At 36.5% G+C, this 11,879-nt stretch overlaps 1 protein-coding gene and 2 long non-coding RNA genes across 3 annotated transcripts; 1 reads left to right on the top strand and 2 right to left on the bottom strand.

Moving 5' to 3' along the window:
- The first annotated feature begins 4,617 nt into the window (after positions 1–4,617).
- LOC147490096 (uncharacterized) lies at positions 4,618–6,344 on the top strand. The gene is made up of 3 exons (XR_015201539.1): positions 4,618–4,710; positions 5,338–6,040; positions 6,206–6,344. It is a non-coding gene; the product is annotated as an uncharacterized LOC147490096 (long non-coding RNA).
- Positions 6,345–8,220: 1,876 nt separating this feature from the next.
- Positions 8,221–9,185, bottom strand: LOC147490095 (uncharacterized). The gene is made up of 4 exons (XR_015201538.1): positions 9,148–9,185; positions 8,915–9,006; positions 8,476–8,619; positions 8,221–8,355 (listed from the first exon to the last, which is right to left on the bottom strand). It is a non-coding gene; the product is annotated as an uncharacterized LOC147490095 (long non-coding RNA).
- Positions 9,186–10,223: 1,038 nt separating this feature from the next.
- On the bottom strand, positions 10,224–11,763 carry LOC147490094 (uncharacterized). The gene is made up of 2 exons (XM_086574799.1): positions 11,115–11,763; positions 10,224–10,991 (listed from the first exon to the last, which is right to left on the bottom strand). Exons 1-2 carry the CDS (start codon positions 11,559–11,561, stop codon positions 10,224–10,226), a joined length of 1,215 nt encoding a protein of 404 aa, XP_086430925.1. The 5' UTR covers positions 11,562–11,763.
- Between the last annotated feature and the right edge of the window lie 116 nt (positions 11,764–11,879).

Below are 11,879 nucleotides of genomic sequence, written 5' to 3'. Positions count from 1 at the left end.
AATGTCCTTTGTTTATGTGGAAAATTGCAATTATCTAGAACATTTCTTCTAGACCTATCCTCAACGGAAAGTACTTGACACCTAGTTGCCGGCACTATGGTGACAAAAACAGAATTAAAATCATTTGCAACTAAGGAACCCATATCCGGGAGATCAAGCCGTTCTTTCTCATTCATTGTAGAAGACTCGGTACACTCTAAGTTTCTTTTGTGGTTTTCAAACCTGTCATTATCGTACAACTCTGTGTAGTAATCTGCATATTGCATCAACTCTTCCAGCATAAGATCCCTTACTGTCCGCCATGCTAAATCATCTGTATATCCTAGCAGTGCAGCTATGGATCTATAACCACAATGCCCATCCAGGGTTACCTCAGCCAAATCTTTAATCATATCCCAGATCAAAGGATTAAAGTGGTGTAAAATATTTCCCCACTTATGCTCAATTTCCATATTTTTTAGAATTATCTCTGACCTAGTATTTTTTTTTTTCATGCTTTTCTTCATGTTCTCTTTGGCCTTGTTAATGAGTTCTTGAAAGCTAAACGAGTCAAGGTCAGACGATCCACTCACTTCAGGATGAACATCTTCATTTAAATAAGGTAGTCCGCACATGTTGGTTAAAGAATTGGGACATGCAGCTGCTTCACCAATGTTAGAATGAACATTTTGGTCGTTGCTTGTGCCTTGAGCAATATTTGTATCACCTTGTTCTTCAAAAAAGAAATGAGTATGAGACAAGTTAAAATGTTACTCAAAAGTGAAATAAGATCAATCTAACCGAAAAAAATAACAAACCGAGATATACACTATTACTACAGAACTCTCAAACTAAATTACATAAAACAAGCTGTTGGGATTGCCATTTAGAACTGAAACACCCATACATAGAGGAAATATATATATATCAAAAGTATCAATCTAGTACGGAAGGCAGTAAGGGCCAGGTTGAATCAATGCGTTAAGAATTAGGATCGAAACCCACATTTATACATAGAAGTTATTCTGATCATTCAAAACAAACTCTTATTATATAACACGCAAAAAAGGCATAAAACAAGGAGGAAAACAGAGACTTGAACAAACATACATGTTAGAAAAAGAGAACCTTTATGAAAAACAAGTCCTAAAACAAATAATCTGCTACAGTCAACCCATTGATATGACATACCTTTCTTATTTCTATTTCTCTTTTTTGAAGTCCCCTGTGTTGTGCTTGTGTGTTTTTTTTTAGTTTGCTCCTGTACAATCTGCTCAACATCTTACTAAATTAATTCAACAAGCCTGGGCATTACAATAGACATAATTTAACAAACTTAAATCAAGAACAAAAAATGCTTTCACCCAAGTCCAGCATATAATTTTTTTTTATTTACCTTCCTATCCCAGTCGGCAAGTTTTTCTTGAACCTTTGCTATCCACAAGTCAGTGATGCCCGGGTAGGCTAGACTGTGGCCACTTGATATAACTGGTGGCAAGGGAGCATCATCACTAAGTCTAAGCGGCACATAATGTATGCCGTTATTTATATAAGCAATTGAGATGATGAGAGTATGCTCCAAGTCTGGTGGAGTTCTCAAAGGAAGGTAAGTTAACGTTTACTTTGACGCTAGGGTGACAAACACATAATTATAAGCACAAGTAGTTAACCAACCCATGTCAGGAAGTTCAAACCACTCAGTCGGGTTCATCGTCATCGACTTTGTACATTGTAAATTTTGAATTAAGTGTTCGAAAATGGTGAATCCAGACCATTCAATGTACTATTCTGCATATTCCATCAACTCGACCAACAGCCTCTTCCTCACGGTAAACCATCCAGTCTCATCACCATAGTTCAATAATCTTGCTATGGACCTGTATCCACAGTGTCCATCCCCAAGGACATCCTCACATAAAACAATAAAGTTGCTAAGCAATAGATTCAAATCTTCTAGCAAAGATGTTTGAGCTGGCTTCTTAGGTGGTCTGCCTCTTTTTTTAGGTATTTTTTCAATTGCTTGAGTTTCTCCTTGGTTTTTACGTGGTCTGGCTCTCTTCTTCAGAACTTGTTCACTTGTTTTTTTCTCCTCTTGCGTCTGTGCATACTCAAAAGAAGATGGTTCTCTTCTTGTGTCATTCTGATCTTGAATTGATACTTTCACATGTTTCTTTGAAATTGATGGTCTACTTTTGACATTGAGTTTTTCTTGAGGCTCTTTCATGTGTGTAGTCTTTGGATCAGCAAGCTCTAAATATTTCTTCATCAACATTTGTTTTTGGTGTTCTGGTGAGCAGTTGAACTTCTTCTTAATTCCTTCCACCTCAGGTGAAATGTCCAGTGACCATTTTGGAAGTTCCATTGGCTCAAAATCAAGTTGCCGCCAACGACGATCTATGGACCTCAAGGGTATGTATTCATCACCAAGTTTTACCATATGTACCAATTCATGAGCACATGGAAGACCACAAGTACGCCTCAAAACACACCCACATTCTTTTTCATAAATGCCCACTTTGTTTGAACGTACAAGTTCTTTCGACAACATATCAATTGCCTCCCTAGAGATAAATCCTCTAATCTCACTGTATGCCTTGTCTCGACTATAATGGCGCATAATGTTGTGACTAATATTAAATGAAGCTTATATACCATTGAGCTGATTTTCAAGGAGGTTATCAATCACATCCCAATTTTGGTACAAATTGCCGCGCGAATTCTTCAAATTTCTCTTTAAAGATGAATGTTGGGATTCTACTATGTTGCTGGTGTGAGTGCCGAAGTGCATCACTAAATCAACCTAAGCCGCCACAAACTGGTCCTTGTACTTGTTCAACAACTCTTCGACGTACCGTACCACACGTGTCATATGTGCATATTAATTTCTAAACACAACCAAATTTTCATTATAGACATCTTCAGTAGGTGAACTGAATAAATCACAAACCATTTCGTAGAACTTCTAAAACTCATTGTTTTCTTCAATTTTTTTTTTTACAGTTAGTAATCACATTAGTCTGAATGTGCCAACGACAAAAGAGGTGTTTAGCCATGGGAAATACATGCGCCACAACATTCATCAATGCCAAGTCTCTATCAGTCATAATAACTTTCACATTAGATGCCTTGCCTTCCAAAATGCTGTATAACATTTCCAAAGCCCAAACAAAGTTATCTTCCTTCTCTGAATCTAAATATGCAAAAGCAATAGCAAGCGTCTTCATTGTAGACGTAAACCCAACAATTTCTAGCAATGGCAGATTGTGAAGATTAGTCCTGTAGGTACAATCAATAATCAATACTTTCGAAAAACACTTAGCCAACTTAATTGATCTCGAATAAGCAAAAAAAAAAATCCTTGCATTCTCCTGTAATCAGGTTCTCTCTATGAGACTTATAGTAATCGCGATCGTCCAACATCTTCAATAATTGTTGCATATGTGATCTTCCTTGCAATTTTGTAAGATGATGTTTCGCTCGAAAATTGTAGATGGTACTTAGGGTTGACAAATTCTCTAGACCGTCTTTCCTTTTCAAAGCATTCAAAATTTCTCTTGGTTTAACGCCAGCCTTAGACATCTCGATCACAATCATTTCTTCATCTCGTGTTAGCCTTCCCACAAAAGAATGGCCTGTAAGATTTTCTGCAAGATGGTGATTATGAGTTCCGCAAACTATTACCACTTTCCATCCCCCTTGATTACGCTGATAATCCTTCAACTTAAATGAACACTTACACTTTTTCGTTCCTGTCTGTCGAGAGAGTTTCATGGATAGCTTGTATTAATCTATCTTCTTTGGTTTTTGAGGTTTAAAAACACCACCTCTCTCACAAGTTAAAAGCACCCTAGGTCTTCGGCCACTTTCAACGCTATCCGACTTTGTAATGATAACCACAAAACCAATTTCTCTCCCTACCTCTCTGCACCAATCAACAAGGTCTTTTCGATTTTCAAATAATACCTGTAATCATTTTGTTATAGATTGTATTACATCACCATTCAGAAAAACGATATACTAAATTTATAAAAGTGTCTTCAAGTTCTTACTGTTGTAGTTGTAAATGCGTAGTCGTATCCGGACAAACAAAATTAGAGTTTCCTGTCGGGCTTCCTTGCTCTTCATTTTCTGACTCATAATTCAGTTGAAGTAAAGACAATGCATTTGGAGATGCACTACTAATAGGATGAGACTGTTCAAAGTAAAATTTTATCAAAAAAAAAAAAAAAATGGTTTAAGTTTCTTATATTCAGTATGCACCCAAAAAAAATAGCACTTTATTTAATGTTGCAAACAAATTCACATTTTTGTTTGGTGTTTGTATATGTTCATTGTAGTAATCCAAAGTATAATAGTTGTCTGCGTTCTCCCATTCGTCAAAATTTGATTTTGAATTTTCTTCTTCATCTTATTCGGTTGGTATTCATCCTCATTACTTTGGTATGATTGATTCAAATCAAAAGTGGGCGTTTGCATATTTATTGATGAAATAAAAGAACAAGAGGTTAAAAAAAAAAAAATGCGGTCTTTTTTTTCTGTACTTAATAAATATCGTGGGTATGTCTAATAAAAAAAAGGGTAATTTAGGAAGCTAAATGTGGTCTAAATTTTTATTTTATTTTATTTTTAAAGTTGGGGTATGGGAGTGTTTTTTTTTTTTTTTGAAGTTTGTTTTAGTTGGAACTCTGGTTGAGGTAGTTTTGGATTATGTTATTGTTTTAGAAAATAAAGGTATCGTTTGATTTTGTAGGCCTTTATGTTTTTGAAAATTTTGTAGTTGATAAAATCTGTTTAGGCTGTTTTTTATTATGTTTGTGTTTAACTGTTTAAGGAAAAAGTTGTTTTCATCCATAGACTAGGTTATCTGCTTGTGTTCTAGCAATTTACTTTATGAATATGTGATGTAATACTATTTTGTTGGTTATTTGAGCTGTATTTGAATCTGATTATTTTCTATAGATGTTAGACTGCTCAAGTTGGTTTTTGTGTTAGGAGTGATTTTGTATATATTTTCCTTTGATGTGTGCGGTTTAGTACTTAAAGGCCTTCTATTGTTTGTGCTGTCTGTGCGTTGGTTTTCAGATGACAAATCTCTTGAAAATCTGGTGTTCAGGCTTTTCTTGTGTGTCTCGTTTTGAGGATCTTTTATGCGGACTATATGTTGAACCTATGATTTTGTGTGTATGTGTGTAGTTTGTAATATATCTTCTATATATGGTTTGCATTCCTGTATTAATATTGCTTTCACTTTTGAATGTATAGTTCTGTCTTCATTTTCATGTACCATTTGTCTGTTTGATCTACTTTGAAGGATTAAGGCTTAAACTGGTCATTGTTCCTTGTGTTTAATATGTATAGGAAATCTGATATAAGTGATGGCTGAGACAACTGAATATACTACTCAACCTCCTCCACCCCCAATGCTATCCCCAGAACTTAAGCCAGAGCGTGCTGTGAGGCATCCTAAGCATAAACAGAAGCATAGATCAGTGATTGATATATGTGCTGAGTTAGATAAGAAGTAGGCGGATGAGGAAGCCGGTGAACTTCCTTAAACGAAAGTAACTGATCTGCCTTACTCGCTGCTCTAATGGCTTTCAAGCAGTCAATTTCTCGTAGAAAAATTCATTCTCCTGGAGGCAAGCATGTACATACGATTCTGTGAATGTGACGTTCCTGATATATTTTTTGTGTATTTTTTTAAAACACGACACCCCTAGTAGTTATGTTACTCCTGTGTGAAAGTTTAATTTGTTTAGAATGTGTCACTATCTGAATTCCAGATTATTTAGGCAGGCAAAATGATACATAGTTCACATTTCTGACTTGTTATACTATGTTTTCCTATAGCAATTCTTTCGTTGTATAATCAATTGATCATATGACATGGTTATCAAATAATCAAATATTGTGCTTTTACTGATGTATTATATGTAGTCCCATTACTGTGGCTGATGTAATTAATGGTTTTTAAAGTTTGTTTATTCTTTGTCTAATTTCATGTGTATATTTGCAATTTGCAGAAAGTTCTGAAAGTTCACTAGGACATCCTCATCTAAAGGTTTGTTCTCGGATACCTTCTTTTATTTATCTTAAGCAAATGGATTATGGACAGGAAGATGAATTCTTTTGTCAGAACAATAGTGGATATGAGATAAATACTAGAGAAATAAAAATTAGCATAAAAAACTTATGTTTTCATTGAATATTTGAACGTGGTTTGCAGAAGAAAAACAAAGTTGGTCTAATCTCTCAGGAGGAAATGTTAAAGCATGCTCCAAATCATGATTGCGAAAACAAAGAGAGATTAGCTAGATTGTTAGTGGAATTACACGCAGAAGACCTTTTTCAAAGGTTAGATAATGTCCTTCAATACATTTTGTTTTGTTTAGATTGACCTTTCTTTAGCTAAATTAGTGTTTGTTAGGTGTGAGACTTACGAAGGAAGGCGTGTGACGGAGAGGGAGCTACTCTCCGTTCACACGCAAGTTTAAGTTAATAGAATATATCGATTTAGCACTGAAGTTTCGGATGATAAGAGAAAAAATATGGGAAATAAATTGGTGGAAGTCGATTTAAATGAGCCAAATTCCCAAAAGTTAATAGAATACTCATCTCAAATTCTTAATTTTTCTTGAAAAAATGTGAAGTTGACTTGTTTGATCTGTGGGTTTATTTGTGTTTTTATAATCAGTTGATTGTTGTAAGAAATACCCATTCTGGAATTTTGGTTTCATTCTATAAAAACATAAACGCTGCTCAAATATCTCAAATTCCATTATTTGTGTGTTATTTTGCCTCTGTTCATTGGAATTAGTCATAATCTTATAATCGATTTCTGTATTAAGGTTTTGGAAAATGATTTTAATTTTATTGAAGTGGAAAACTTATTTGAGATACTTGCCCCATTAGACTGACAAGACTATTTTATTGCTAATGTTAGGACTGATGGGAAAGGGAAATTTAAAGGGGTTAAGTTTTCAAGTCTAGTATTTTGACTGAGTTGGAATTAGATAGAGTGCGAATAGGATTGGTCACCGTTGTGGAGTTTCCAGTTTTGCATCTTTGTCGTAGGAGTTTTCAGTGGGTTTCTTAGTTAAGTTACTTATCATTTGAGCTAGTTTAATTGTAGTTATGTTAGATTTACCATTGTAGTAATGTAGCCGTGTGTACATGTCAGTAATATAGGAGTTAGATTAGCTATCACTTGCCAGCTAGCTTTGTAAGAGTTACTAGGGTATGCCCGTGCCTACAGCCCGCGAGGCGTCGACGCGCCTGCGGTGCTACCTCGACGCTCAACCCCCCTGGCACAGACAAATACCTTGTTCAAATGTAACGACAACTACTTTTTCATATTATGAAGAGGTTATCTTAGTCAAGGACTGTGTTTGAATGGGCGAAAGATTAGGACATGAAATTTGAGTTGGTTAGTGCTCAAAATCCCATTCAAGCATAAATGTTTGGAGGCTTGAAGCTGAGGTGGTAGGCTAGACTCAAAGACGGGCAACAGCTGAGACAAGTGCTGGTGCTGGGTGATAATAAGGAGCTTATGAAGACTCTCTAATCAGTGGAGGAGGCATCTGACCCGGACTTAGCTGATTAATTATTGTTTTGTAATCTATGGCAGTCAAGTTATTTTCTTTTGGGCCAGTAGGGCAATCACTGGGGTAGACTCATGAAGTAGGCCAGTCGGCCATAGATGTTAGGGTTTATGACTGTAATTCCTCATTTTAAAGTTAATGAAGGATCTTTAACCAAAAGAAAAAAAGAATAGATTAACACGATAGCACACTACAAAGACTACCATAGTAGATTTTCTCATATTTCAATCATCTTGGCAGTACTATTGTTTTAAACAGTAATTGGCAGTGTGTAAACCTTAACAACAACTGCGAATTCAACAAGCTTTATCAAAGCTTTCCGAGCTACTTGGCAGAAAAGCTTCATTCTAAGCAAACTCATACAAGCATCGTCAGTCAAAGTATGACTGATATGAGCAACTTCAAACTGGGAAGGGCGGAAGAAGGCCAACTTATTGCTACTGCTAATGCAGTGAGCCAGAGACACAGAAAAAGGAAGATGTGATTATTAGTTTATTGCCATAAGTAGAAACAGAGACCATTTATGTAGTGACCATTTATGTACTGAATAATGTCAGTGTACATCATCTCCATTGTCCTCTTCTGCCAGTCTAAGATTGCCTGAACAGATGCACTCTCTGGTATCCCTTCTGGCGACATTGGGACCACAACATAGACAGTAAACCTTTCTCCAGCTTCAATTTTACTTAAATTTTTTAGGGAAAGTTCTTTGGGAATAAGATGCAAACAAGCAACGTCTTCACACTTGATGCCATCTGGCTTCCAGGAGAATGAGCTGCCATGGTTCACCAGCTCATGTTAGCCATCTTTGCCCCGCACCATTAACATCAATTAGAGAACAATAATAACATACACATGAAATTTTTAATTGGAAGTATTTCCACTTGTTACTTACCACCAGTGCTTTATAGGAAGCTCTACAGTAGGTTTGAGCCTCCCTCATACCTTTGGCACCTTGATCGACACTCTGTACATCAGCTGGTTTAAGAATTCATTTAGGGCCTCATGATCAAAGGTCGAAATATTCCTTTGACACAACCTGTACATAGCAGCATCTTGGGTGATTATTGTTTCTACCCCGACTCTACTCCATTCTAGAAATTATGTAGTTGTAGACCAAGTAAAAAAGGAGCAATTCCAGTAAGTTAAGTCAGGCATGGATCTATATGTCACGTGAAGCCGAATCTGCTAGCTTCGAAGTTTACAAACCTTTTCCTCCTTGCAACAAGTTGACTATTCAAAATAATTCAGGTAACGTATTCAAAATAATTTTGCTAGATTGCTTCATTACTACAAAAAACATTTCAGGCACACTGATAGATGCATGAACAAACCTTTGTATGGTCACCTTGGCAGGCCTCCCAGACTCTTAGTGGGGTAATGGTAGCAAGTGATTCCGTTATACTAACCAGAAAGAATGGCACATCTGGAAAGGTTTAAAGTGATAAAGAAAGCAGAAGGAAAACAAAGCACAAAAGAAGTCATCTCTCTGTATTACTAAGACAGAAAATTGATTAAAAAAGAATGCGTTTAAAAACAACTCATAAGTTGCACCCTCTCCGCTGACCTGCTGTTAAGCTTGAGTTACGTTACAAGTAGCTGACAGGGACTCGGCCTATTACTCAGAATAAACCATTTCTCATCAGAACCAATACCAATTAACAATAAGAACAGATCTAAACATTTATATTTACCATTACTTTCGGATATATAAAATTTAATTCTCGGTACCTCTTCTAGATTGAAGTAGACTGAAGCTGGCCTCAAATCAATCAAGGTTCTTTGGAGGATCAACCTTCAGAGCAGGTAACATAAACCGGTAGTTGAAGCTTCACTTTTCAAATCAGCAAAAGATATTAGAAGGAACCTTGAAAGTAAAGAACTATCCTCCACAGCTCTCCCGAGCGGATGTCCTCCCATATATATATGAATCTCTGAGAAAAAATATGATTAGGTCACAAAGCGGGTACTAAGATGTAATAAAGCTAAAAAAATATTAATATAAGGTGATCGACAATAATAAGAAACCAAGCACGGTTACTAATCATCGACACAAAAGTTTATGCTAACGATGATATCAAATGGAAGAAAGCAAAGACAAATTTGGGATATCAAATGCTATAACGATATATATTAAACTCAAGATGTTGAAATCAAGCCGATTCTCAAAGTTGACAAATGGGGAATCCCAAATGCAAGCGTATAAAACAAATCCAGCCATAGCAAATCACGGGAGCTTTAAGGCATGATCATCCGAGTACAGTATTATACACGGCCTGCATTTCACAAGAATATATAGTCTCATTCCATTTTCTAACAAGCAAATTTATTCAACAACTATGACTACAAATCATACCTTCAAAGCCTGTCCAGCCAATCCTGTAAAAGCACCATAACCAAATCAAAGCTCAAATCAATCGAATAATCTCCGCAACCAATTGGAGAAAAAGTCACTAACCAAGGTGCGTAATGAAATCTCTAGCATAAAAAAAATGGACAAAATGGAAATACATTCCAAGTCACAGAACTACATAAATAGAATAAAGCACATTAACCAAGTCAGAGCCAATACACATGTATAAATTTGATGACCATGAAATCAATGAGAAACTACTCAAAGTAAATGGGAAAAGAACTTACGAATTATAGTAATACTTTTGGGTATACAAAGTTTGGGGTACGATTTCCCAAATTTGGAGGGAGGAGAATACTGATTCTGTCTGAAGAAGTGCACCTTGATAGGGCTACATATAACTGACCATGACTGAAAACTTCAGTGCGAAGGTCAATTCCCACATATTTCACTGATTGTCCTTGTGACTTATTTATAGTCATTGAATAAGCAAGACGTACAGGAAATTGTCTTCTCGTCATATGAAAAGGAAAATCAGAAGATGACGGCGACAAAGATATCCTTGGAATAAATACAAGATTACCTGCCTTTTCACCAGTTAAAATTCTTGCAAAAAGAACATGTGGCTGACATTGGACCACCATCAAGTGGGTTCCATTGCATAATCCATCTTTGGGAGCAATATTTCGTAACAACATTATAGGGCAACCAACTTTTAGGTTGAGACGAAACGGTGGCAGGCCGGCTGGATCAAGTGAGTTTAGGTACTCATTTGGGGATTGGTTAATATTTGTTGGATTGGTTGCATCATCGTCTGCCATCTTGTCTGCAGCTAGAAAGAGAGTACTTTCCCCTAGGAACATATTTAAAGCTGCTGCATTAATGTCATTGACATCATCATTGCGTGCTGATAGAATTGTGCGCTCAGTTAAATATTCGGGTATAACAGTGGTAGCTTGATTCAGCTGAGGATATGTAGTAGAAATAAGATCCTGAAGATTTGCACACCGTCGAATTGTTGATGGTAGTTCAACCGTCTCACATGGGTCACTTCCTATCTAAGAGTGGCAAGGAGAAAATAGTAATGATATTAGGACGAATAAAAAAATTGTACAAAAAAAGATGCAAATGAATATTAGAATGAAGGAAAATAGTAGAAGGGAAAATGCAAAGTTTGGTACCTTCATTAAAAAATTTGCAAACGCAATATTTGCAGAGTTTCCATTTTCCAATCGCATGTTTTGGGCAAGAGTAAGAACATGAATGTGATTCCAAAGGAAGGAAGACAGTAAAGAAGCACGCACAATCTGTTCCCGAACCCCTTTAGGTATAACTGGAAGGCATTGACGGAAATCACCACCAAGCACCACTGTTATTCCACCGAAAGGTTTATTATTGTCGCGAGTATCCCGGAGTGTCCGATCAACTGCCTCAACACAAAATTTTTTTTGCATTGGGACTTCATCCCAAATAATAAGTTTGGCTTCCCTGAATAATTCGGCATGCATTGAATTCTTACTGAACCCACAAACAGAGGTATCAAGAATATCTATTGGGATGCGGAAAGTTGAGTGAGCAGTACGACCGCCTGCCAATAGTAATGAAGCTATTCCAGATGAAGCTACCATAATAACAATATGCCCCTCAGCCCGACACGTAGCAGCAATTGTGTTATAGACAAAAGTTTTGCCTGTTCCCGCTGCTCCATTCAAAAAGAATATCTTCCCTTCATTTTTGGGAAACTGAATCTATCACTGCTTTATATGAAAAGTCTTGCTCTGCATTAAGGAGTGCCCTGTTGTTATGTGCAATTTCATTTTGAGGGTCAAACTAAAATTGTCGTTGGTCCCATATAAGACGGTTTGCAACAACTAAGTTCCATTTGGTAGTTAATAGAGGCATCGGTATCGGAGGGAAATTAGCTAGTGATTTACCTGACTCTATTA

This window comes from Coptis chinensis, chromosome 7 (assembly GCF_015680905.1).
Source record: "Coptis chinensis isolate HL-2020 chromosome 7, ASM1568090v1, whole genome shotgun sequence".
NCBI lineage: Eukaryota > Viridiplantae > Streptophyta > Magnoliopsida > Ranunculales > Ranunculaceae > Coptis > Coptis chinensis.
Note: the sequence above shows the minus strand (reverse complement) of the source record. Positions and strands in the feature narration are given on the sequence as shown.

Coding starts and splice junctions, on each gene's coding strand:
- LOC147490094 (XM_086574799.1), bottom strand. CDS start 11,561: ATGGTAGCTTCATCTGGAATAGCTTCATTACTATTGGCAGGCGGTCGT. Junction 10,992..11,114: donor TTGCAAATTTTTTAATGAAG/GTACCAAACTTT, acceptor TGCCACTCTTAG/ATAGGAAGTGACCCATGTGA.